Below are 23,982 nucleotides of genomic sequence, written 5' to 3'. Positions count from 1 at the left end.
TGAGAGGCTACATCTGAGCACTGTGAGATATTCCCCTTAGGAGATGGGGCTGCTCTGGGAAGAGCACCTGCAGGCTTGCATACAGAAGGTTCCACGTTCCCTTCCTGGAATCTCCAGATTGGGCTGAGAGAGACTCCAGGCTGTCTGTAATCTTGGAGAAGCCACTGCCAGTCTGTATAGATAATACTGAGCTAGGTAGACCAATGGTCTGACTGGGTATAAGGCAGCTTCCTATGTTCCTATGTACTTCCTACTGCCATCACTTTCACAATTGGTTCTTCTTGATACTTCCCTCGGGAATCCTTTTAAAATTGCAATAAGGATGATAGTAAGTGACAAAGTCTTAAGAGAAGTTGTGTTGCCATTCTGACTAACTGTTCTGTGTCCCATAAACAGGTGATATTCTTATTAGAAAGATTAATGAGAGAGAACATGCTTTGCATGTGAAAGCGTCAAGGTTCAGTGGGGCTGAGAAAGACCGCTGTCTGAAATCCTGAAATTTCAATTTTATTCTAAGAAAGCAATACACACCTCATGGTGGTTCTTTAAAACCATTGCCAGGGCTTTGAGGACACAGGTTGTAAGACCCATGTTGTTAAAAAGTGCAAAACATTCATCAATTTTTCAGCACAAATATGGAAAACAAGAGTTTCTGATCTTGGATTTGGAAAGAAGCCAGTTCCACTCAAGTCAAACTAGAGTTGAGTATTTTGATGCAGAAATCCATTTGCAATGGAGAGGACCAGAATCATTACCGAGGGCGGGAGGAGGTGTAATTTAACGTTTAGCAGTTTTGCTCCGTTTCAGTTCAGAATTTTCATTTCATTCCATTTCCATATATATACACACGCACACAGTTGGATGATTGAATGGGATAGCTAATGTGATCACGGCATCATTTTTTACCTGAAAAAACAGGATTATGTTCCATATCAGGCCCAGTACCATAGAAGAGTTTCCATCTGCTATTTCAGCTGCATCAATGCTAACCAGCTTTACCTATAAAAAAGCAAGCCATAAGCTTAAAAAGATGCTTAGATAGGTACACACACGCACACTTCTGAATATACAACATACATTTGTCAAATTTAATGAGCTTACAGGTAGTGCCTGCACTGTACTTATACTGAGTTACGTTTTGACTTGCATACAAGACATAATCTCCATGTGTTTGCTTATAAGCACACTTGTGTATCTGTTGTGCTGGTTTATATGTTATGGCTGCAATGTGGTGGCCCACCTCTACAGCACTGTGAATTGTCAGGTCCAAGAATCAAGCATGTTTACCACTTTTTCAATGACTGTAGCCATAAGCAAAATTTCAAGTTGAAATTATATACACCCACACTGGCAAGAGAACATCTAAGGCCACATTTTTTCAAAACCCTTACATACTATAGATAATGTCTAAAACACACAAGATACATTGGTAGCGGAATCAGAACTTTTGGACATCATTTCTGATTCCATTAGCAATGTATTTTGCACATTTCAGAGACTAATATTTAAGGTTTTTCTAAAAATATTGCCTTTTAATAGGAGATACTGTGTTGCTAATGGGTAAAATCAACTTTAAATTTTGCTTATGGCTACAGTCATTGAAAAAGTGGTAACATGCCAGGTTCTGTTACCCTTGGAATGGCCCGACTATACAAAAAGAAGTGTCTAGGGTGCTGTGAAGAAATTCAGCCAAGTCACATGGTAAGCATCTGCATGTGGGAGACTGAAGATCCTATGTTCAATCCCTGGCATCTCCATGTAGGATTGAGAATGACCTTTCTGAAAACCTGGAGAGCTGCTGCCAGTAAACAATACAGAGCTACATAAAGTAATGATCTGACTCAATATAAATCAGCTTCCTGTCTTCCACATGTAGGACTGCTGTCAAATGGATTAAAAGTGATTTGTATTTATTTACTCATTCATTTGATTTCTATACCGCCCTTCCAAAAATGGCTCAGGGCGGTTTACACAAAGAAATAATAAATAAATAAGATGGATCCCTGTCCCCAAAGGGATCACAATGCAGATGGGGCCCTTAAGCAGATGGGGCCCTTCTAATGCAGATGGGGCCCTTAAGCAACATTGAGTATTGCACCTGCTAGAACAGTGGATTTCAGAGTGTGTTCCAGGGAACCCTGGAAAGCATATTAGGGATGGATCACAAGGAGATCAGTAACGGCAGACTGGCTTCCCTGAAAGGCAGCTTGATCTCTCCCTATAATGTGTAGCCACAGGAGGTGTTCTTCTCTGTTAATAGGAGGAGCAAGGGCTCTGTACTGAAGTGAGCAAGCACCCTAAAATGCTCCAGGATCCTTTGCTGCATGCAAGGGTCCCACAGCAGACAAATAAATGTGGAAAGGATTTCTTGAAGGCAGACAGTCTGAAAGCCACTGCTTTAGATTAGACAGCATGCCGCCTTTGAATATTTTCCAACACCACCTATCTAGTACTAATTGACTTAGTTCACAGAGTCATTCAAATCTTGGTTTAATTACTAGTGTAATTGTGTGAACCCACGTCAAGGTGGCTTATGGCCCAAGATGAATCTGGAGATTCCTAGTTTGGCTTGGTTTCACACAATCATGTTAAATGTGTGTAACCTATATTAAACCTACAATGGTGTGAACCAGGCCATTATTACATCAACAGTATTTAGAGAGTGCTACTCTTCTTTTGATCATAAATCTTACATGCTCTCTGCATCATTACCTCCACATGTTGATTGCTTACCCCACCCAACCTCTCTGAATTAGCATAGGTCCTGCATATGATCAAGGACACTGCACAAAACTGCAGTACCCAATCACAACAGCACCTTCATGCATACAGCTGTATCTGCCCTGGTGGCCCTTTCATGCATTCTCCTGGACATTTGAATTGCCAGGGGACCAGTTCAGGGCCATTGAGAAAAACCCTGCCCCACCCGTCCATACATGAATGAATGTGTAGCAAGGAAGCCTTCACAGAGCTACAACTCCATCGATGGCTAGAATGTTCTACATTCATGGACCTCTCATTTGTAACCAGCATTCTTAACACATCTTTGGGAGCTGTGTGTGCTCCCAACTTTCGGTTGTGTGGAAGCAAGGTAAGAGGAAAACCTGGGTAGAAGTGATTGTGTGGAAGCAAGGTAGGAGGAAAAACTGGGTAGCTTTTCCTCCTACCTTGCTTCCACACAACCAAAAACTGGGAGCACACCCTGCTCCCAATCCTGGGTAGAACACAGTTTTTGATTGTGTCAGTGAGCTCACTATGCTATATGCATTGTCTCCATCCAAACCAACAGCCACATGTCCGATTCCCTCTGTAACCTACTCCATCTCTTGCTGTCACAATGTTTCATGGTATTCTGGTTCATGGCCAAAAGCAGTCAATGACATTGAATGATCATGGAGGAAATGCCGAACACTGTGATATCATGATACACATACATTCTAAACACGTATTGCAGAGTGGGAGGCTGCTAGGCAAAAGCATAAGGTCTAGTTTGACCCTCAGTTATGTGGACGTTGATGGTTAAGTGATTGGATATTTATATGTTGTATGGATTAGTCCCATTACTCTTATTTTATGCTATATAGGAACATAGGAAGCTGCCTTATACCAAGTCAGATCATTGCTCCATCTAGCTCAATATTGTCTGCACTGACTGGCAGTGGCTCTCCAAGGTTTCAGGCAGGAGTCTCTCCCAGCCCTGGAGTTGCCAGGGAGTGAACTTAGGACCTTCTGCATGCAAACATGCAGGGGCTCTTCCACTGAGCTATGGCCTCATCCCCTAAGGGGAATATCTTACAGCACTCCGACAGTCACCCATCCAAATGTAAACCAGGGCAGGACCTGCTTAGCAAAGAGGACAATTCATGCTCACTATGACAAGACTCGAGTTGTACGCTGTCTAGTTATATTTTGTGTTTTGATGTTTGAGCGTTTGTCCCAGTGGGGATCCTGTAGAGAGAGTGTGGGGGTGGGGGGGTTGAGTCTGAAAGAAAACGGAGGGGAAGGAGAAAAATAGAGTTGCTTCAACCAGCTCCTCTCCCTTACAAAATATGGAATGTTTCATGGATAAATCCAGCCCACTAGAATGGCACTGATCAGGTTCCTTCTGGTGGGCAATCTTGTGGCATTGTACCTACGTGGGTTGAGGTCAGTTACTCATTTGAAGTGAGATCTGAAGAGAATGAGAATGCTGCAGTCTTAGGAACATAGGAAGCTGCCATATACTGAGCCAGACCATTGGTCTATCTAGCTCAGTATTGTCTTCACAGACTGGCAGTGGCTTCTCCAAGGTTGCAGGCAGGAACCTCTCTCAGCCCTATCTTGGAGATGCCAAGGAAGGAACTTGGAGCCTAGATGCTCTTCCCAGAGCAGCTCCATCCCCTAAGGGGAATATTTTACAGTGCTCACACTGCTAGTCTCCCATTCAGATGCAACTAGGGCAAACCCTGCTTAGCTAAGGGGACAGACAAGTCATGCTTGCTACCACAAGACCATCTCTCTTCGCTAGCCTTCTGTAGCCATAAGCTTGTGGGGGGTTGGGAAAGTGCAAACTAGACTTGGAAAAGCCAGCAACTGTCTTGGGGCCTTATAGCTAACGTTACCTCTGCCTCCTTTATTTTTATTGCATGGCTTTTTATACGATCAAGTTACCAAGAACTGAGTTGTCTAAGCCCTATCAGGCTCCAGAGTTCTCACGCTAAGGTTTATTCCACATAACACCCGGATATTACTTGTATAGACAAGACTTTCACCCCTGTTGTCAAAACAGCAAGGAACAAAACACAGCAGTCCCACTAATGCTAACAATGGTGTGAGCAGTCCAGTAAAACAATATGTGACTCTGACATTTCCTAAAGGATGAAACACCTAAAAACGCTTTACGTCTCCCCCAGCCCTTTCACATTCTGCAAAACTACACAGCGAGGCAGGCCCTTTCCCACTCTCTCTTTGTGGGTTAATATTTAAACTTCTAACTCTCCACTGCTGAGGGCACTGGACAACATTTCCCTTCACTGCACTCTGAATTCAGTTCCACTGAAATGAGATTAAAGGATAACCTTTAACCTGTGGTTTGCCACAGAGTTTTCAGTCCCAGTAAAGATGTCGCTGCTGTTGAATCGTTTCTCAGAGGTGAGGTCACGAGCTAGGCCATGGGCTCAACCTTTAGGTCAGTTTTCATCCCTCGTCTTCCTCTATTGCACTCTGAGTCTGCGGATGGCATTACGGCCCTGTTTTTTTGCTGGGCTCCCACTGCAGCCATATAAGGTGAATCATCATTAGTCTTACAATGGAGATGGGGGACTAATGCGAAGGACCAGTGGCTGCCCCCACGGACACACACAGGCAGGATAGGAATACAGGAAGCTGCCTTATTTGGAGTCAGACCTTAGGGCCATTCGCACAACCTACTGGGCAGGTGGGGAGAAGGCTTCGCAAACCTTGCCTTTCCCAGAGATGACTCTCCAAGAGAGGAGAGCTGGTCTTGTGGTAGCAAGCATGACTTGTCCCCTTAGCTAAGCAGGGTCTGCCCTGGTTGCATCTGAATGGGAGACTTGATGTGTGAGCTCTGCAAAATATTCCCCTCAGGGGATGAAGCCGCTCTGGGAAGAGCAAAAGGTTTCAAGTTCCCTCCCTGGCTTCTCCAAAATAGGGCTGAGAGAGATTCTTGCCCGAAACCTTGGAGGAGCCGCTGCCAGTCTGTGAAGGCAATACTGAGCTAGATAGACCAATGGTCTTACTCAGTATATGGCAGCTTCCTATGTTTGTTGCTGGAAGCATGGAGTGCACTCCCACACTATCAACCCTGCTCCAAGCAGAGCAGATTGATCCGAGGCTGGGACTCGTTGTCCAGCCTCCGCAAAGCCCGCAATGCAGCGCATGACACACAAGCTGCACTGGGGAACTCCCCCAAGAGACAGGCGCTCTTTGCGCCCATCTGTGTGTGTGGCTGGATTGGAAGCAGCCCATGCTCACACACAAGCAGGTAGCCGGGGGTAAGAGAGTGCTTGCTCCCATAACCTCGGCTGACATCCAGGCTTAAAAGCCAAGATAAGGTGGCACTGGCCCGCCGGGATCAGGCCCGATCCTGGCGGTTCTCATGCGCAGCCTATCTGGGCTGGGTGTCCCTAGCCCAGGTTAGGCTGCGCGTGACAACAGCCTCAATATTGTCTAGCAGCCCGGCTCAACTTTGGCCCTCCTGCAGATGTTGGTCTACAGTTCCCATAATCCCTAGCTACTGGCCATTGTGGCTGGGGATTATGGTAGTTCTAGTTCAAAAATAGCTGGGGAGCCTAAGGAGCAGGCCTGGTCTACAGTTACTCTACAGTATTGTCTACAGCGGCTCTCCATGGTTTCAGGCAGGAGTCTCTCCCAGCCCTACCTAGAGATGCCAGAGAGTGAATTGGGACCTTCTGCATCCAAGCATGCATATACTCTTCCACTGAGCTATGGCTTCATCCCCTAAGGGGAAATATCTTACCATGTTCATGTGAAATCTTCCATCCAAATGCAAACCATGGCAGATCCTGCTTAGCAAAGTGGACATATTCATGCTCACTACCACAAGACCAGCTCTGAACCCATGTCTTTAGCTCCATGCCCAACTTCTCTATCTACCAACCCAAATGAGTGCTCCAAAATGGGAACGGTTGGGAGGTCAACATTAGCTACAGATCAAAGTGTGAATAGCCTCTGGGTCCTCAAATAGCTGCTCTGAGAGAAGTTAGCAAATTCTGCCTCTTTTGCCAATGCTAAGGTGTAATGGAAAAAGTCACGTTTCCTAATTTCTCCCTGCCATGGAGCTAGCTGTTGCAGAAATAGGAGCTCTCCTTTGGTGAGAAATCAGCAAGCCTTGTATTATCTTACTTGATAATTCTTCTCATCCTTCCTAGTACTTACAAGTATATGATGGTGGACGTCCTCAGAAGGGGTTGCACAAAGAACAAGTTAGTCCATTTGCCTTCAAAAGTTCAGGATGTTTAAGGAAAGCTCCACATTATCCTACCTCAACTCAAGCTTATGCGAGTGACTATGACATAGTAAGGGCCTTGGTAACAGGATAAGCATGTGTCTGTGAAGTGTGATGTCAACAGCATATGCAGAATTAGTGAACCAGCGGCGTGGCTTAGGAAAGCCAAGACATGCTATAGACTCCCGATTCACAGAGTTTGTGATTAGTAGAAAAAGTAATGAGGCTATCTGTTCTCAGCAATGGTACTGCTTTATAGAAGTTCCATCCCCCTTGCCAGTGCATATATTTGAATGAAATACCCCTGGCCAAATACAGTGACAAAGATTTTTCTCCCCAGTTCCAGGAAACAAGAGTTTGTCTCCCACGATCTGAAGAACTCTGAACTGGCTCTCTGAGTTTCTGACATCTGGTCCAGCACCAAGGCCTGGTGCATGCTGGGAAGCAGACTTTGGTTTGGGAGAATGTGCCCACTTGCTCACATGTAAACCTATAACCGTCATACCTATAAAGCCCTTAATGGCTTAGGTCCAGGGTACCTATCCTAAGATCATCTGGAGAGGTCCGGTTATGGTTGCCGCCAACTCGTTTGGTGGCAACTCAGGACCAGGCCTTCTCTGTGGCTGCCATAGGGCTTTGGAACACACTCCCTGCTGAAATAAGGGCATCTCCTTCTCTATTTGTTTTTCGGAGGACCCTGTAGACGTACCTATTTCCCCAGGCTTTCAACTGAGACCAAAATTTTAAATTTTAATGTGTTTTTATCTATAATGATATTTATCTTTTTATGAATTTTAAATTTTATATTTTATATTATGTTTTAATTCTGTACACTGCCTAGAGATTTCTATATTAGGCGGCATATAAACTCAATCAATCAATCAGTGTAAGAACCTAGGAAGCTGCCTTATACCAAGTCAGACCACTAGTCCACCTAGCTCAATATTAACTAAACTGACTGGCAGTGGCTCTCCAAGGTTCCAGACAGAATTCAATCCCAGCCCTACCTGGAGATGCCAGGAACCTGGACCTTCTGCATACCAGCATGCAGGTGCTCTTCCACTGAGCTATGGCCCCAATTCCTTAAGGGGAATCTTTTACAGCACTCACATGCAGCCTCCCATCCAAATGCAAACCAAGGCAGAGCCTGCTTAGCAAAGGGGACAATGCATGCTTGCTACTGTGAGACTCATTCTCCTAGTGAATAAGCTAAGGTTGAACAGAATTTCTGAATTCTGTGCGTCTTTAAGCTTTTCCTCCATAGGGAATAATGGGGATTTCAGCAGCCCCATAACTCCACTTGGGGGGCAGCAGGGTGGCCCAGAGTGAGCGGTGGTGTAGTGCACATAGGGTGCCAACCACCCACAAGCCCATGGGTTTTGCTGTTTCTGAGACATTCTGAGAGTAGATTCTCAGGTAGGAAATGAGAGTGGATTCAAAGCTTAAAGACACACAAAATCCAGAAATTCTTTAAAAATCACCCCTTTCACCAGTTTATTTGACATCTGGGTGGTAGCAGGCACCTATTGGGGCACTACCACCTGACCCACTCTTCTGCCCTCAAACCCCTTTTTCTGCCCCGAATCTGCCACAAAGACATGCCATCTTCAAAAATTCTTTAAAAATCACCCCTTTGCCCAATTTCTTTGAAATCTGGGTGGTATCTTCCACCCATTGGGCACTACCGCCCACCCCACTCTTTTGCCCCCGGGACCCCCCCTTTTTTTGCACTGAATCAATTCAGATTCGGAAAATTCAGGTACAAATCGAATCTGGGGTGATTTGAGGGGGGGCAAATTCAGACCCAAACCAAATCAGGCGTGATTTGATTTGGGTGCAAATCGAAACAAAAAAATCGATTCGTGCACATCCCTAGTGGATATTACTCCTGTATTGAAAGAACTACACTGGCTGCTGATAAGTTTCCAGGCAAAATACAAGGTGCTGGTTATAACCTATAAAGCCCCAAACGGCTTGGGCCCTGGATATTTAAGAGAATGTCTTCTTCGTCATGAACCCCATAGCCCATTGAGATAATCCAGAGAGGTCCGTCTGCAGTTGCCACCGGCTCGTCTGGTGGCCACTCGGGGACGGGCCTTCTCCGCTGCTGCCCCGATGCTTTGGGATGCACTCCCTGCTGAAATAAGAGCCTCCCCATCTTTGACAATTTTAAAAAAATCTTTAAAGACACATCTGTTCACTCAGGCTTTTAATTAAATTCTGTTTAAATAGTTTTAACATTGTTTTAAAACACTGTTTTAAAATTTTAAATTGTAATATTTTAACTTTTTTGCTGTCATTTATTTTAACTAATGTTTTAATTTTTTCTGTTGTCATTCATTTTGTTTTGTTGTAAAGCACCCAGAGACATAAGTTTTGGGTGGTATAAAAAATTGTATTACTCTTAACAATAATAATAATATCCTGGGATTGAGTTTTAGAAAGACCACCCACATGGTTATTATTAATAAATAACAACATTATTTATTATCCACAGACCAGGCCCAGGCAGAACTCAAACAGGGGAAAATAAGGACTATAACATTTGAACTCCGTGTTATTTTTAAATAACGTATGCTTGTCTAAGAAAGGGATAATATGTTTACATACAATCAGGAAAGCTGTTATTTGTTTTAGAAAACTTGTGGCAAAGGTTACGATTATCTCACACTGCATACACAGTTGAAATCCTTTCATCTAGAACAAGGAGGTCACCCTTTTGAACCAAATCACTGAAAAAAGGATACAAAAATTACTTCTCACACTGATGTTTCCTGAAATTTCTGTCGAGGGTAAAAAACTATGCCCGTACATGTACTTACTGAGAGTGAGAGCTGCTTTATACATTACATTGTTTTTTGCTGCAGTGCTTTAACTTTTGTAGCAGGGAGGGGGAGTGAGTGTACTTTGTAATGCTAGAGGGTGCTTTCCCAGGAGACATGGAAACAGCAAGAGAAAAGGCATGAGCATTTCATGCTTCCCCCCTCTCATACTTGTGGGTTCTGTGTAAAGACACATATCTGCTAGCTGAAATGTACGTTCTGCAGTGACATAGCAAGGTTGGCAGCGACCTGTGCCCAAGTTTTTTTGTGGGCCCCCAATGCCACAGCCTTGCCCCTGCAGGCCTCCACTAGCCTTACCTCATCTTTTGCTTCCACCGCCACAGACTGACCACCTATCTGGCCTCCACAGGCCCTGCCTAAATACTACTGTCACCAATCGTGATGCAGTATAATGATGTCATTATCTGGTGCCCATTATCCCAGAGATAGCAGGCGCTGCTGAGCGGCAGCATCATTATACCACAACACGGCCTGCAAGGGCAGCATGTGGGGGCCAGGCAGGTGGCTGGTTGGTAGCAGTGGCAGCAACCCATGGCAGGGCAGACGGTGCCCCAGTGGGGCCCGTGGTGGCTCACGTTCACAGAACAATGGTAAACGCCAGTAGATGCACTCCTGATTCATTCTGTCTGTGGGAGAGATACCTCTTCCTGTTTTCATATAAGACCTAGGAGCAGCAACAGTTATAATTACCTCTCTAGAATGCGAAAGCAATCCTGAATGCCACCGCCAATGAAGGGTGGGGATCATTTGCTGTAGTTACACAAAACTGTAGACCAGTGTTCCCTCTAACAGGGATTCCCAGATGTTGTTGACTACAACTCCCATAATCCCCAAGCAAAAGCCTTTGCAGCTGGGGATTCTGGGAGTTGTAGTCAGCAGCATCTGGGGATCCCTGTTAGAGGGAACACTGCTGTAGACCTTACAGAAATCACAGAAATGCAGACTTCCAGTTGGAATGAACATCAAATGATGCTCTGCTATAATTTAGCAATGAAACAAAACTCGTGATGCTAAAAGAGATTTTTTAATATCAAGTGACTCAAATCACCAACCTTCAAAGTAAGTGGAGTTAGGCTACTTAGAACTCACCAACACCAACTTATAGGCATTTCTTGTTATTTGCTTTTAATATTAGCCTCTTGATCCTTTAATCTGGTTGAACATTTTACATTACAACATTTAAAAAATAATCCTTGTTTTTAGGAGTCAGTAGGAGCTGTTCCCACATTTCATACATGGCCTTTTAGATTCGATATAAAACAAAGCATAGCTCCTCCAGTTTATGCATTCCTCATATAGGCACACAGCATGGGTTTTTTGCACAACAAATGTTGGAAAAGGTGAAGAATAATCCCACAGCTTTTGATCTACTTACATTGCTATCCTCCAAAAATTTAAGGGCTTTTGCTATGTTGTTCAGCCGAAAAATACGGTGTGTTGAAGGTTTGTACTCGTGCAGCTAGGAAAACAAGAAACAGGGCGGCTGAAAATAAAGTATGTCAAGGAGTATCTTTTAATTAATTTATTAATTTAATAATCTGAAGGAACGACAGAATTTGTTGTTGTTGAATGGGAAGCTATCATAATGGTTAAAAGCAGAAATAGTACTTTGTTACAACATGGGATGCTACAAAAAACATGTAATAATACAACTTAATTCCAACATGTGGGCAATGAATTTTTCAATTTGGCCTCTACAATATACTATATTAAACAAAGTTTATCGTGATTAATGGTGTAAGTTTTAGTTGATGAAATGTATACACATAGACATATAGGCAGAAGCAATAGTTCTGAAGCAAGGAACATATTTTCCTTGGTTTTAAAAGATGCACATGTGTGTCATAGCAGCAATTACCACAGAAGAGAAGCACTCTCTCCTAAGAAAGAGAAAAGGGAGCATGTGTTTACGATGGTGCCTGCCACCTGCAGTTTTAGATAAACCTGCATGTTAAAAAAAATCTATCAAATCTGCTGCCTGATTTGGGGGAACCTTTTTAATTGATTTAAAACATTTCATTGATTCATCTAACAAAACATTACAGCTCTAGGGTTTACATGGAGAAGCACACACACATCTCAGTTTTTGGGCTGCCACTGCACACATGTTCTGTACATGACACATTCTCATTGTTCAAAATAAATGGTATTTTCTCATTCTCTTATATCAGTCCATTTAATATTTCAGTAAGAAACTTCTGTCTAAATTATACATAGATTAGCCAGCGCAATAGGTCACAACAGAAATCTTCTACCAATGACAATTCACATATACAGAACCAACATACTGCTGGGAGTCTAACGTCTGGTTCAAACATTACATTGCTGGTCCAGCAAGCTTTTGGATTGGGACCAACCGACAAGCTCTAGTGGCCTCTCCTCCCCTCATATGCCTGAGTTCATTAAAGACTTGTTGATTTCTCAAGCCAAAATTTGCCTTCAGGTCTAAACTAGGAAACTGTGCTTTGAGTACTCCTTGCAAGCTAGGATTGCAAGCTACTATCCTGGGTTGCAGTTCTAGTTTGTAAGGAAACCACTTTTCCAGTGCAGATGTCCTATCATGCCCTGTATAGGGATGTGCATGGAACCGGCTGGACCAGACTCGAATCCGACCGGGCCAATTCGGTCTGGCACCCCTTTGAACCCTGCCCCCCGGCTTGGTTCGGTCCAGGGGGGTTCGCAGACCATTTTAGTTTAAAAAAAAATTTTTTTAACCTTATTTCCCTTTGGGGGAATTCCTGTGTGGCCCAGACCTTGCAGAGGCCAAGTACGCAGGAGCACAGCCTCCATAATGGCCACTAGGTGAAGGCTGAAAACCAGCCAAAGAGTGGCTGAACCGGCCGAGGGGAGCATGAGGGGCTGGCGAGTGGAGGGCGGAACCTCTGAGGACCCTCCCCCCCACCTCCAGGAACTCCCCCGAGGAGGAGGAATAAGGTGTTTATATATTTATATATATATAAAATAAAATGGTCCACGAACCCCCCTTCGGTCTGGGATTGGACCGAACAGGGGGTAGTTCAGTTCGACCCTGAACTGCCGAACCCAACCGGTTCGATATTGAACCCAACCGGTTCGATGTCGAACCGGTTCAACGTCGAACCTTTTTGCACACCCGTAGCCCTGTCTGCTCAGCAGACCTGCCCCTTGTGGCAGCCTGCTATATTGCAAGCAAACTCCACGGCTTATGAAGCCCTGCCCTAAGGGATCACTCACTGGCCGTCTCCCTGATGAAGAAAGTACAGTATAAAGAAGTTCCTGGCTGAGGCAGGCCTTGCAGCAATAGCCAGTTCTGCTCTGGCTCTTTCGTTTCACCCTGTTGTGTTCCTGGCAGAGTTTCTGGCTCCTGATGATTACCTAGTTTGACCTTTGATGTGTTTCTGACACCTGGCTTCTATCTTGAACCTCCTAGCCCCTGACTGCCTGGCTGGTATAACCCCCGCCAAGCTCCTGATGTTTCCAGTCCTGGCTTGTGCCCTGTGCTGACTGCTGCCTACAGCTCAGTTTTCTGACATGTCACAGCAAGCTGAGGTTTTACAAACTGGGAGGTTTCTATCAAGCTGGGTGAATGAGGAAGTTCTTGGCCTTGTAACCGTTTCTCAGTTCCACAAACCAGGACACACTGAAGCCAATCATGTAGCAAGTTTCTCTACCTGCAATCTATGCCGTTTGTGTTTGCTGGTGGTGGAAGGAGGAGGGGTGGGTGGAATGTGCCACATGATGGAAACAGAGGTGCACCTAGGTAATTTTGGAGCCTGGACCTAAAGCTTTTGCCTGCCCCTGCCCCACCCCCCCCGGCTGCAAGTTAAGCATCATTTTTTAACATGTAGGTTCTTGAGGGCACAAACCACACCACCCAGGAAAGACTAAAAAAGATTTGGGCACCCCCCCTGGGGGTGTGGAGGCAGTGTTCCCTCTAACAGGGATTTCCAGTTGTTGTTTAGCACAACTCCCAGAATCCCCAGCTGCAATGGCTTTTGCTTGGGGATTTTGGGAGTTTTAGTCAACATCTGGAAATCCCTGTTAGAGGGAACACTGTGTGGAGGCCCTGGACTTTGGCCTCAAAGTCCAGGAGTAAGAGCACTTCTGGATGGAAATGCCATGCCAAGTTTCTGATGTGGCCCTCAGAATGGGAAAAGCTATCCAGACAACTCTATGAAGTGCTTTTGTTTTTAAAAGTACACACCAGATTTTGTCCTGAGAGAACCTCCAGTAAAGCCATCAGAATTTTGCCATCTTTGATATCAGTCAGCAGATCTTTCACTTCCAGAGGGGGGCTGCACTGTAAAGAAAGGGAAACAGCATTGGAGTACACCAAGGGAATCTTTGGTATTCGTTAATAGCATTATCTGGTAATAAAGATAGAATAATAGAAAGACAGAAAAACTTTACATCCAGGGACCCAATTTTTTTTAAAAAAAATTTAATAATATTTGAGTGAACTGATCTGTTTAGCATCCTTACCTTTTCCAAATGGAGATTTATCCACCGGGTGAATGTCCTTTTCTGCACATTTTCCCTCTCCACTGAAAAGGAAAGAAATAAGTGGCTCAAGTTCTTTGCAGAGGAAAAGTGCATTGAAAAGAAGCAAAGCTCCCTAAAAGGAGAAGCAATGGTATCAAGCTTCACTTCCACAGAATACACATCTTGAACCTGCCAAAGACAAGGTAGATAAGGAGAGCAGCAGGAGCTCTAGAGCAGAGTTTCTCAACCGCCGGTCTGTGGACCAGTGCCAGTCTGCGAGGTGTTGGGTACTAGTCCGTGAGGCATCACTAATAAAAATCACCCCCACAAAAAACCAATTTTGCGCCGGTGGGAGCCGCCGGTGGGAGCTGCCGGTGGGAGCTCTCCACAGCTCATTTCTAGGCAGCCCTCACTGCTAGATAATGTTCATTTTGCTTCCTCGAAATGAACATTATCCAGCAGTGAGAGCTGCCTGCCTAAAGATGAGCCCCGGAGAGCTCACCTGGGCTCCATGGATCCTGGGCCCCACCCCTTGCATGTGATATCATGATCAGAGGGGTGGGGTCCAGGATCCACTGAGCCTGTGCAAGTTCTTCGGAGCTCATTTCTACATAGGCAGCCCTCACAGCTGGGTAACATTCATTTCGAGGAAGCAAAATGAACATTATCCAGCAGTGAGGGCTCCCTGGAAATGAGCTCCGGAGAGCTCCAGCCAGCTCTAAATTGGGGTTTTTTGGGGGAGGGGTGCCTGGGGATGAGAGGGGTGACCGCTTTACTAATTGCTCATCCAGGAAACTGCGCACGAAGAATGTACCGGTCCATGACTCAAAAAACGTTGAGAAACACTGCTCTAGAACACTGTGGACTTTTATTCTTAATATACCACTTCTCAACAAAAGTTCTCAAAATGCTTTACCTGGCAAAAGAAATAAATATAAGATAGTTTTAACATCACATCCATCCACTCTAAATTTCTCCCAGCAGCCTACGACCTAGAGCCATTTTTTAAAAAAAATTAAAATGTACTTTAATTAAAATTATTTTATTTTTTATTGACAATTATTTTATACTGCTTTTCATAAAAATCGACATCATAGCATTTACAGCAAACAAACCTGAGTTAAAATAAACCGATGACATGACCAGAAACAAAACCACCAAATTCAATAGCGGGCAGATCTGAATTTCACAAATCAGAAACATCTGTAGAGTATACACCTTCGAAGGCCAACGGAGAGCAGTTAGAATGAGTCCTTTGGAGGTGAATTCCACAGCAACAAGGCTGATACAGAGAAGTCCCTGCCCTGGCTGGAAGCCTTCCAAAAAGACAGAGCAGGATCTCATCAGAAAAGCTTAGGTGCTGGGGAGCTCATATGGAAAGAGATGTTCTCTGAGATAACAATGTTCCATCTACCCTAGGTGAGAAGAAGCTCTATTTCCTAGGGACAATTATGTATGAAGCTCCTTGGGCGCACCTTTCAGGGACTACGTGTGGAATGCAGTTGTTCCCTTTGGGCTTGTTGAAGATCCTGTAAGATAGGCCTCCACAACATAAGGCCTGGGGGCCAGATCTGGCCTGCAAAGACTTTTTCACGGGCCCCCAGGTATCCTGCAGCATCATAGAGGCTGGAAACTGCCCTTTGGGGACAGGGAAACGTCTTATTTATGTATTATTTATTTTTCTATGTAAACCGCTTTGAGAACTTTGGTTGAAGAGCGGTATATAAATATATTATTGTTACTATTATTACTATTATTATTATTATTATTATTAGTAGTAGTAGTAATGTGCTGAAAATTGACCTTGGCCCCCATGCATCAGTTCATGGTTGGTTCTGGCCCACTGGGACATTTATGTTGTGCACCTCTGCTGTAAGGACAGCAAAGGGAGGCAACCAGGTTGGAAAACGCTCTTAACTTCACATTGCTGCAGCACTGCTGGCTGATGGGAAATGGCTTTGCATTTTATTATGGTATTGTCTGAATCCTTGCAAACCACCTGAGAGATCATTTGATCAAAAGGTGAAGTATACATCTTTAAAATAATCAAAGGGATCCTAATTGATACACTATTTTAATTTCACATTGTGTTCTTGAAGAACTCAATATATCCATATAGTTGCTTATTGTTGGACAAGTATAAGAGCACCCATTTTTCAATGTGATGAACATTTTGTACTGCTCATACTTTGTTCTAAGTGTTTCATGCTAGTTAATTTTTGTTAAAGCTTAGGGCTGAAACATTGCTTTAGTCTCTCCCATTGAAGTCAACGAAGCATAAAAGTTATTTAGCTTTGTCTGGATTGTGTCCAGCGTTTCGGATAATTCTATATTGTTTTTACAGGCTAACTTTCTTGTGGGGGAATAATAGCTTCTTTAAACCAAACATGAATATTGTGCTTTTTGATCACTTTGATTCAAAGTTCAGCAACCTGAACTTTGCTCAGTCATTTTCATTATTTTAAATTACAGGAGCAAATTGTCAGGCAGGAACCACAGGAGCCAGGCAATTATGTAGGCCTTTAAGACCTACTTATTCCTATAGAAATCCGAGTTTATGAAAGGGGAGAAAGAAAATAAGTCCTTTATATTTTAAAGCAGGACTGCACAATTTCAGCTCTCCCGGCTGTAGTTGGACTCCCATCATCCCTGCCTATTGATTGGGCGCTGTGGCAGGGGATGATGGGAGTTGTAGTCCAACAACAGCTGGGAGAATGAGAGTTGTGCAGCCCTGTTCCTAAGCGCGGAGGGGACCCAAAAGACCACCAAGTTGTTAACGTCTACTGCTTTCCCCAAATATATACAGGTGAAACTCGGAAAATTAGAATATCATGCAAAAGTCCATTAATTTCAGTAATGCAAATTAAAAGGTGAAACTGATATATGAGTCAGACGCATTACATGCAAAGCGAGATAAGTCAAGCCTTAATTTGTTATAATTGTGATGATCATGGCATACAGCTCATGAAAACCCCAAATCCACAATCTCAGAAAATTAGAATATTACATGGAACCAAGAAGACAAGGATTGAAGAATAGAACAATATCGGACCTCTGAAAAGTATACAGAGTACTGTGCTTGATTGGTCAGCAAACTCGCCTGACCTGACCCCATAGAGAATCTATGGGGCATTGTCAAGAGAAGGATGAGAGACATGAGACCAAACAATGCAGAAGAGCTGAAGGCCGCTAATGAAGCATCCTGGTCTTCCATAATACCTCATCAGTGCCACAGGCTGATAGCATCCATGCCACGCCGCATTGAGGCAGTAATTGCTGCAAAAGGGGCCCAAACCAAGTACTGAATACATATGCATGCTTATACTTTTCAGAGGTCCGATATTGTTCTATTCTTCAATCCTTGTCTTCTTGGTTCCATGTAATATTCTAATTTTCTGAGATTGTGGATTTGGGGTTTTCATGAGCTGTACGCCATGATAATCACAATTATAACAAATTAAGGCTTGACTTATCTTGCTTTGCATGCAATGCGTCTGTCTCATATATCAGTTTCACCTTTTAATTTGCATTACTGAAATTAATGGACTTTTGCACGATAGTCTAATTTTCCGAGTTTCACCTGTACATACATTTGAAAACATTTTTTCTATACCAACGTTTCTGGAGTAGGGATGTGCATGAAGCATGCAAGTGCGGCAGCCACGTGAGTGCCAACACTGTGTGTGGGCTGCTGGGAGCAGCACCACAGCCTCATGGTGCAGCCTTTTGGAATCAACAGCACTGTGGTGCAGCAGCAGCGAGCAAGTAAGACCTCCATGCCTCCTTTTAAAGCTACCGGTTGCCTCTGTAGAAATGATTTGGCTGCAAGCTTGAATCATTTTAGCACCTCTGTAAGGAGGCGCCAAAATGATTCGGGCACATCCCTATTCTGGAGTGGCTTAGGAGTTCTGAGGTAACGAGATACAGCTGCTTATGAGAAAAGGTTGCTTCATACATTACATTCTCCTAAAAAATATAGGCTTACATCTAGACTTACTCAATAGCACTACTCAGGAGTTACTCTAAAAACTACTTAATTTCATTAGAACATCCATCGAGTAATTCAATCAGGATGAAAACCATAAAGCATAGCTGAAGCACTTCAGAAAACCATATGTACTAGGTTAACTGCACAGAGCATTTGCATACTCTGTTCCGAGCTCAGAACAGAACACAAATCCTTGGAACATTCCATTTGCAAACTGAGCAAAGAGACACCTTTTAAAATGGTGATTCTCTTATATTTAGCAGCGGGAGAGCAACTGGCCCTATCCAGCCCCAGCCCAGCATCCCTACAGTGGCTGTTGCTGGTATCTGCCATGTTTCTTTTAGATTGTGAGCTTTTTGATCTTTGGGGAGAGGGGGCCATTTTATTTATGTATTATTTATTTTTCTTTGTAAACTTTGGTTGAAGAGAAGTATATTATTTATTATTTATTATTATTAGTAGTAGTAGCAGCAGCAATAGTAGTAGAACTGGTCGAGCAGCAAAGGCCAGAAAATGGCTGCTGCATGTGTGTAGAGGCCAGAAGAGCACCATAGGTAAGGCAGCCTCAGAGTGATACTGGGCGGGGTGCCATGGCCCACAGAGGCTGAACAGTATCCAGGTAATGATTGTTAAAAAGGTACCTCCTGCCGCCCTTCGCTGCCCACCATGGTGCCACATTTATGGGCTGGAAGACTTGAAATATTCTGATGTTCTGCAAGAACCTCTAGTACGGGAAGATGAAGTTAGTTAGATCAGCACTCCAGTCATTACCAAGTCGGAAGGCTACAGAAATTGATGGGATAGCTACAGAAATATGGCAGGCAACAGAAGAAGAATCAGTCAAAGCTCTAACCAAACTATGCCAGCAAATTTGGAGAATGACACAGTGGCCAAAAGACTGGAAGAGGTCAGTCTACATACCCATACCAAGAAAGGAGACTTAACAGATTGTGCAAACCATCGCACAATATCCTTAATTTCACATGCTAGCAAAATAATGCTCAGGATCATCTAACGCAGATTAGAGCCCTACTTGGAAAGGGAAATGCTCGATGTTCAAGCTTGTTTCAGAAAAGGCCAAGGAACAGGAGACATCATAGCTGATGCATGCTGGATAATTGATAAAGCCAAATACCAGAAAGAAGTCAATATGTGCTTTATTGACTACAGAAAAGCCTTCGATTGCATCGACCATATCAAGTTGCGGAATATCCTTAGGAAAATGGGCGTCCCAGAACATCTCATTGTTCTCATGAGAAACCTATACACAGAACAGGAAGCCACAGTCCTGACAGAACATGGTGAAACAGACTGATTCCAGATCAGCAAAGGAGTAAGACAAGGCTGTATACTTTCTCCTTCTTTATTCAATTTATATTCTGAACATATACTGAGAGAATCTGGATTGGAAGAAGATGAGCGTGGTTTTAAAGCTGGAGGAAGAAACATCAATAACTGTCCTGAGCTACGCTGATGACACCATTCTGATAGCTGAGAATGCGGGTGATCAGCAAGCTTTAGTAATGAAAGTCAAGGAGCACAGTGAAAAATATGGACTACAATTAAATGTAAAGAAGACTAAACTAATGACAATGGGTACAGCCTCAGAATTGATAATGAAGACATTGAAGTGGTGGATAACTTCTGCCTTTTAGGATTGACCATCAACAGTAAAGGATTAAGCAGTCAAGAAATACACCACACACTAGCACTTGGTAAGGTTTCAATGAAGGCCTTGGAAAGGATATTTAGATGTCGTGACGTGTCTACACCTACAAAGATTAGAATCGTTCGGACAATGGTTTTCCCCGTGACACTCTATGGATGCGAAAGCTGGACTTTGAAGAAGCAAGATAGAAAAAGCACTGACGCTTTTGAACTTTGGTGCTGGAGAAGACTTTTGAGGATACGATAGACAGCCAGGAAAACAAACAAATGGATCATAGAACAAATCAATCCAGAAATTTCACTCGAGGCACACATGACCAGGCTCAAATATCATACTTCGAACACCTTATGTGAAGACCCAGCTCCCTTGAGAAGTCTATAATGCTGGGGAAAGTTGAAGGAAAGAGAAGAAGAGGTCGACCAGCAGCAAGGTGAAAGGACTCCATTACGACAGCAATGAATGCACCACTGAGAGACCTTAAAGGCCAAGTTGAAGACAGATCATCCTGGAAAGAATCTATCTATGTGATCACTAAGAGTCGACACTGACTTGACGGCACTTAATCAATCAACCAGTAGCAGTTAAAAAGTGGCTGACATCCAGAATAAAGTAGTGCTGATGCAGTGAACATGCAAGCATGCACTATGCGGGAGGGGTGATATTTGTCAATCTGTATTTCTCTCTGGGGAGGGGGTGGGATGAGTGAGCGATGGCCCTCAGCATAGAGAAATGCATATTCTTCAATATCTATCCAATGCAAGAGTCCATTCTGCAGCAAGCCCAAGTTTGAAACAAGTTGTTCTGGTAAGAACTAATCTGCCTACTTTCACTATAATCTTAATTGATCATTACCATCCTCACAAGTTAGTCCACTTGCACCTCAAACATTCACACGTCTGCTATCTTGAATTGGGGTGGATGACATCATCAAACTATGCCACTGAGGTCCCTATGTATCTCTACAACTGTACCCAATTTGGTTCACATTGGTCCAGGCATTGTGGTTGATGGGGACACACACACAAAATATGCCAGGTGATATTAGAAGTTTACTTTCCTTTAAAAAAAAATTAGGCTAAAAATGCTACATCCATAGATTTTTTTTAAACAAAATGGTTAACATTTTAAATACTTCTACCCTGCCATCCCACTTCAAAAAGCCTTCAAGGTGGTTTACAAAACCAATAAAACCCCTATAATAAGAGTTCAATAAAACCCCTAAAATAAGAGTTCAATAAAAACTCAGAAACAGACGTGTAAAACAATCACAGAATGCTTCAGCCAGCTATGATGGTGCTGGGGAAACACATCTAGCGAGAGAGTTCCACAACCAGAACACCCCAATGGGTCTCTCTCTATGGCTGGCCACCTAACCTCAAAAGATGGCAGTGTCAGAAAAGGGCAGCAGCAGATGATCTAATGTTGATATGCGAGTTCATATGGAGGATTCACTTCTTCCACACATCACTGCCCGCTCCCCCCCACCATCTCTTTTGTAGGTCTCCCACTATAAGCCATACTAGTTTGCAAGGCTCATACAGACTCTATAAATGTTATACAGTTTCCAGAAACCCCACAGAACATGTTTTCTTTGCATCTATCCTCGTGAAAAGGTTCTGCAAGGAAAATCAGTTCAGTCCAACTTTTCTACCCCCACATATACAGTTTACTGAATCTGTGTTGGAGTTTTCTGGGCATCTAGAGAGTAGTAACAAGATTATAAATATTATAATTGCAGACATCATATGGCCAGTCTGTTCCCAAATCCATGGCACCATGCCAGAAAGTAGTCATGCTCTCTAGGCGAATTTAATAATATATAAACAGTAGAAGCAGAGTGGTCTGGTTTTGGTTTAACTTTTATAAGTTTCAGGTTCCATAAAAGACAACAGAAACTCAAGATGAGGAATGTCCACTGGGCAAACCTGCCTTTCCTCATGGTGCCATGATAAAGGCTGGCATTGGGGTTGGGCCCTGGCAGAGCCCCCAGAGGCCATACAGGGAATGCTGGGACAAGGAATCAGCCTGCTGAGTCTCCTGCAATGCCATGGCTTCCTTCTGCCCCCTTTGTTGGTGAAGGAACTGTCTCCCGTTGAGATAATGCAAAAGACTCTGGGAAGAAGGCCCATTAGTCAAGGGGAAAGGCAGCAAAGACAACAGTTTGTTCTTCCTCCTCCCTCAAGGAGGCCTTGTCAGGTTCAGAGTATGGGTGGCCCCAGACTCTGGGGCAGCAACAGATGGGAGGCGGAGGGTTATAGGTGTTGGAAGTGAAAGACTTTGTGCTGTCTCTTGTCTCAAAGACAGTGGAGGACAGACTAGTGAGTTAGAGAGCTAGAGGATCAAGACATTGGTCATACCTTCTCTACTGCTCTGACACTATCCCTTTGGAATGTAGATTGCTACTCTTAGGGACTAACTTCCTTCCTCTCTCTCTTCTCTTCCTATTCCTTCTACCTTGCAACATGCAAGCAAGCTGCTCTCCCTGCACCATGTGTGCAGAGAAGATGCAGAATCCATCTGCATCCAGCTAGCCAGCTAGATTAGAGAGCCTAACTCCTCACTTTCCTATCTAGAATGGAGTTCTCTAATAAATACAATTTATATTGATTTGAAACTATGAACTGGCTCCAAGTTACTTTATTCTCAGCATACACACATGCCTAACTAAATCCGCTGTGTTGTGCCTCTGTGCACTCTGCTGTAATTGAAAAAAGGGTTTCTCTACCAGAGAGAATTCCCAACAATAGGAGAGGGGAGTCTTGCACCGCTTCATATTTCCCAATAGTCATCTTTTTTGCTACTCAATGAGGACATTCAAACAATCAAAAACTGTGTTCTACCCGGGTTTGGGAGCTGTGTGTGCTCCCAGTTTTCATTTGCGTGGAAGTAAGATAGGAGGAAAAGCAACCCAGGTTTTCCTCCTTCCTTGCTTCTACAGAACTGAAGATTGGGAGCACACACAGCTCCCAAATCCTGGTAGAAAACAGTTTCTGGTTGTGTGAATGACTTAAATATAATAGGTCCAGTATCGGTGGCCAAATCTGATCAGCCCCCTGCCAGTATTCAGGCTCCAGTAAACATTCTTCAATGCTGAGCCCTGACCCGAGTCTTGCTTCTTGATACTTCACTCAGTGCGTTTCTCCTGCTTCTCAACTGTTCAGAGAATTGTGTGGGATAATGAGAGGTGATCCCATAGGTCAGCATAATCTCCTCTCTCAGAATGACATCAAGCCAAACAGCTCCAAAGCCTTCCTCCTGAGTTAGCTTTCTAGAGAGACACTTCCAGAATTCTGACCACTGAGCTGCCCAGCTACAGTTCACATGGTGTGTGTCACACCATGTCTTGGTTATGGTGGATTCTCAAGTCCAATTTATTACTTGTCTACTAATAACCAAATAGGAGAGATTGTTTGCCAAGAGGGCCTTGGCAAAACCCAAGAACTCTAGACCCCAGCATGCTCCCCATGGCACTGTTCAAACAGGCCTTGGGGCTATTCTCATGATCAGCAAAAATCGGGCTAGGAGAGCCTAGTCCGATTTTTGCTGATCGTGTAAACCACCGGGCTCGCAGATGAGCCCGGTGGCTTACAAGAGGCTAGCCCACTTTTTTAGCCCTCCCCAAAGCCTGGGTTTGCGGAGCGAGTGCTCCGCAAACCCGGGATTTCCGATCATGAGTAGCTGTGGCTAATCATGAGTAGACCCCTGGAGGGGAGGCAAAAAGCGGCATCCTGGCTCTGGGGGTCTCCCCAGTATGCCCTGTGCGCTCGCGCAGAGCATACTGGAGCTTCCGGGGGCCGCGCGGCCACCAAGCTCCCCAGCCCCCGCCAGCTCCGTCATGGAGCCGGCAATCGTGTGGGCGGCTGATCCAGCTGCCCAGGGCTCCCTCCCCTCTCGTGTGCGGGAAGAGCGTGCTTAGCCCACTCTCCCCGTGCACATTCCAAAACCGGGTCTCACTGATCGTGAGACCCGGCTCCTTGACAAACTTTCTTTGGATCTAGGAGTCAGCTCCAAAGTTTGGGAGCCAGGCAATTGACACTTGACAGAATTACTAGAC

The 23,982-nt window shown here is 44.1% G+C and overlaps 1 protein-coding gene across 7 annotated transcripts in view; it reads right to left on the bottom strand.

The window, feature by feature from the left end:
- Nucleotides 1-23,982, bottom strand: part of CLMN (calmin) — a 140,287-nt gene that overhangs the window by 31,503 nt on the left and 84,802 nt on the right. For 6 of the 7 annotated variants that reach the window (XM_053282152.1, XM_053282123.1, XM_053282113.1 and 3 more), the window contains 4 exons: nt 14,272-14,333; nt 13,994-14,089; nt 11,186-11,269; nt 907-999 (listed from right to left, as the gene is read on the bottom strand). In XM_053282152.1, the coding sequence (XP_053138127.1) occupies nt 907-999; nt 11,186-11,269; nt 13,994-14,029 (213 nt within the window). In that variant the 5' untranslated portion in view covers nt 14,030-14,089; nt 14,272-14,333. Of the gene's footprint in view, nt 1-906; nt 1,000-6,897; nt 7,020-11,185; nt 11,270-13,993; nt 14,090-14,271; nt 14,334-23,982 lie in introns of those variants that run through there. The other variant, XM_053282161.1, reaches the window with a different exon arrangement.

Source organism: Hemicordylus capensis, chromosome 1, assembly GCF_027244095.1.
Source record: "Hemicordylus capensis ecotype Gifberg chromosome 1, rHemCap1.1.pri, whole genome shotgun sequence".
Classification (NCBI taxonomy): Eukaryota; Metazoa; Chordata; class Lepidosauria; order Squamata; family Cordylidae; genus Hemicordylus; species Hemicordylus capensis.
The sequence above is the reverse complement of the archived record's forward strand: the minus strand, read 5'-3'. Positions and strand labels throughout refer to the sequence as shown.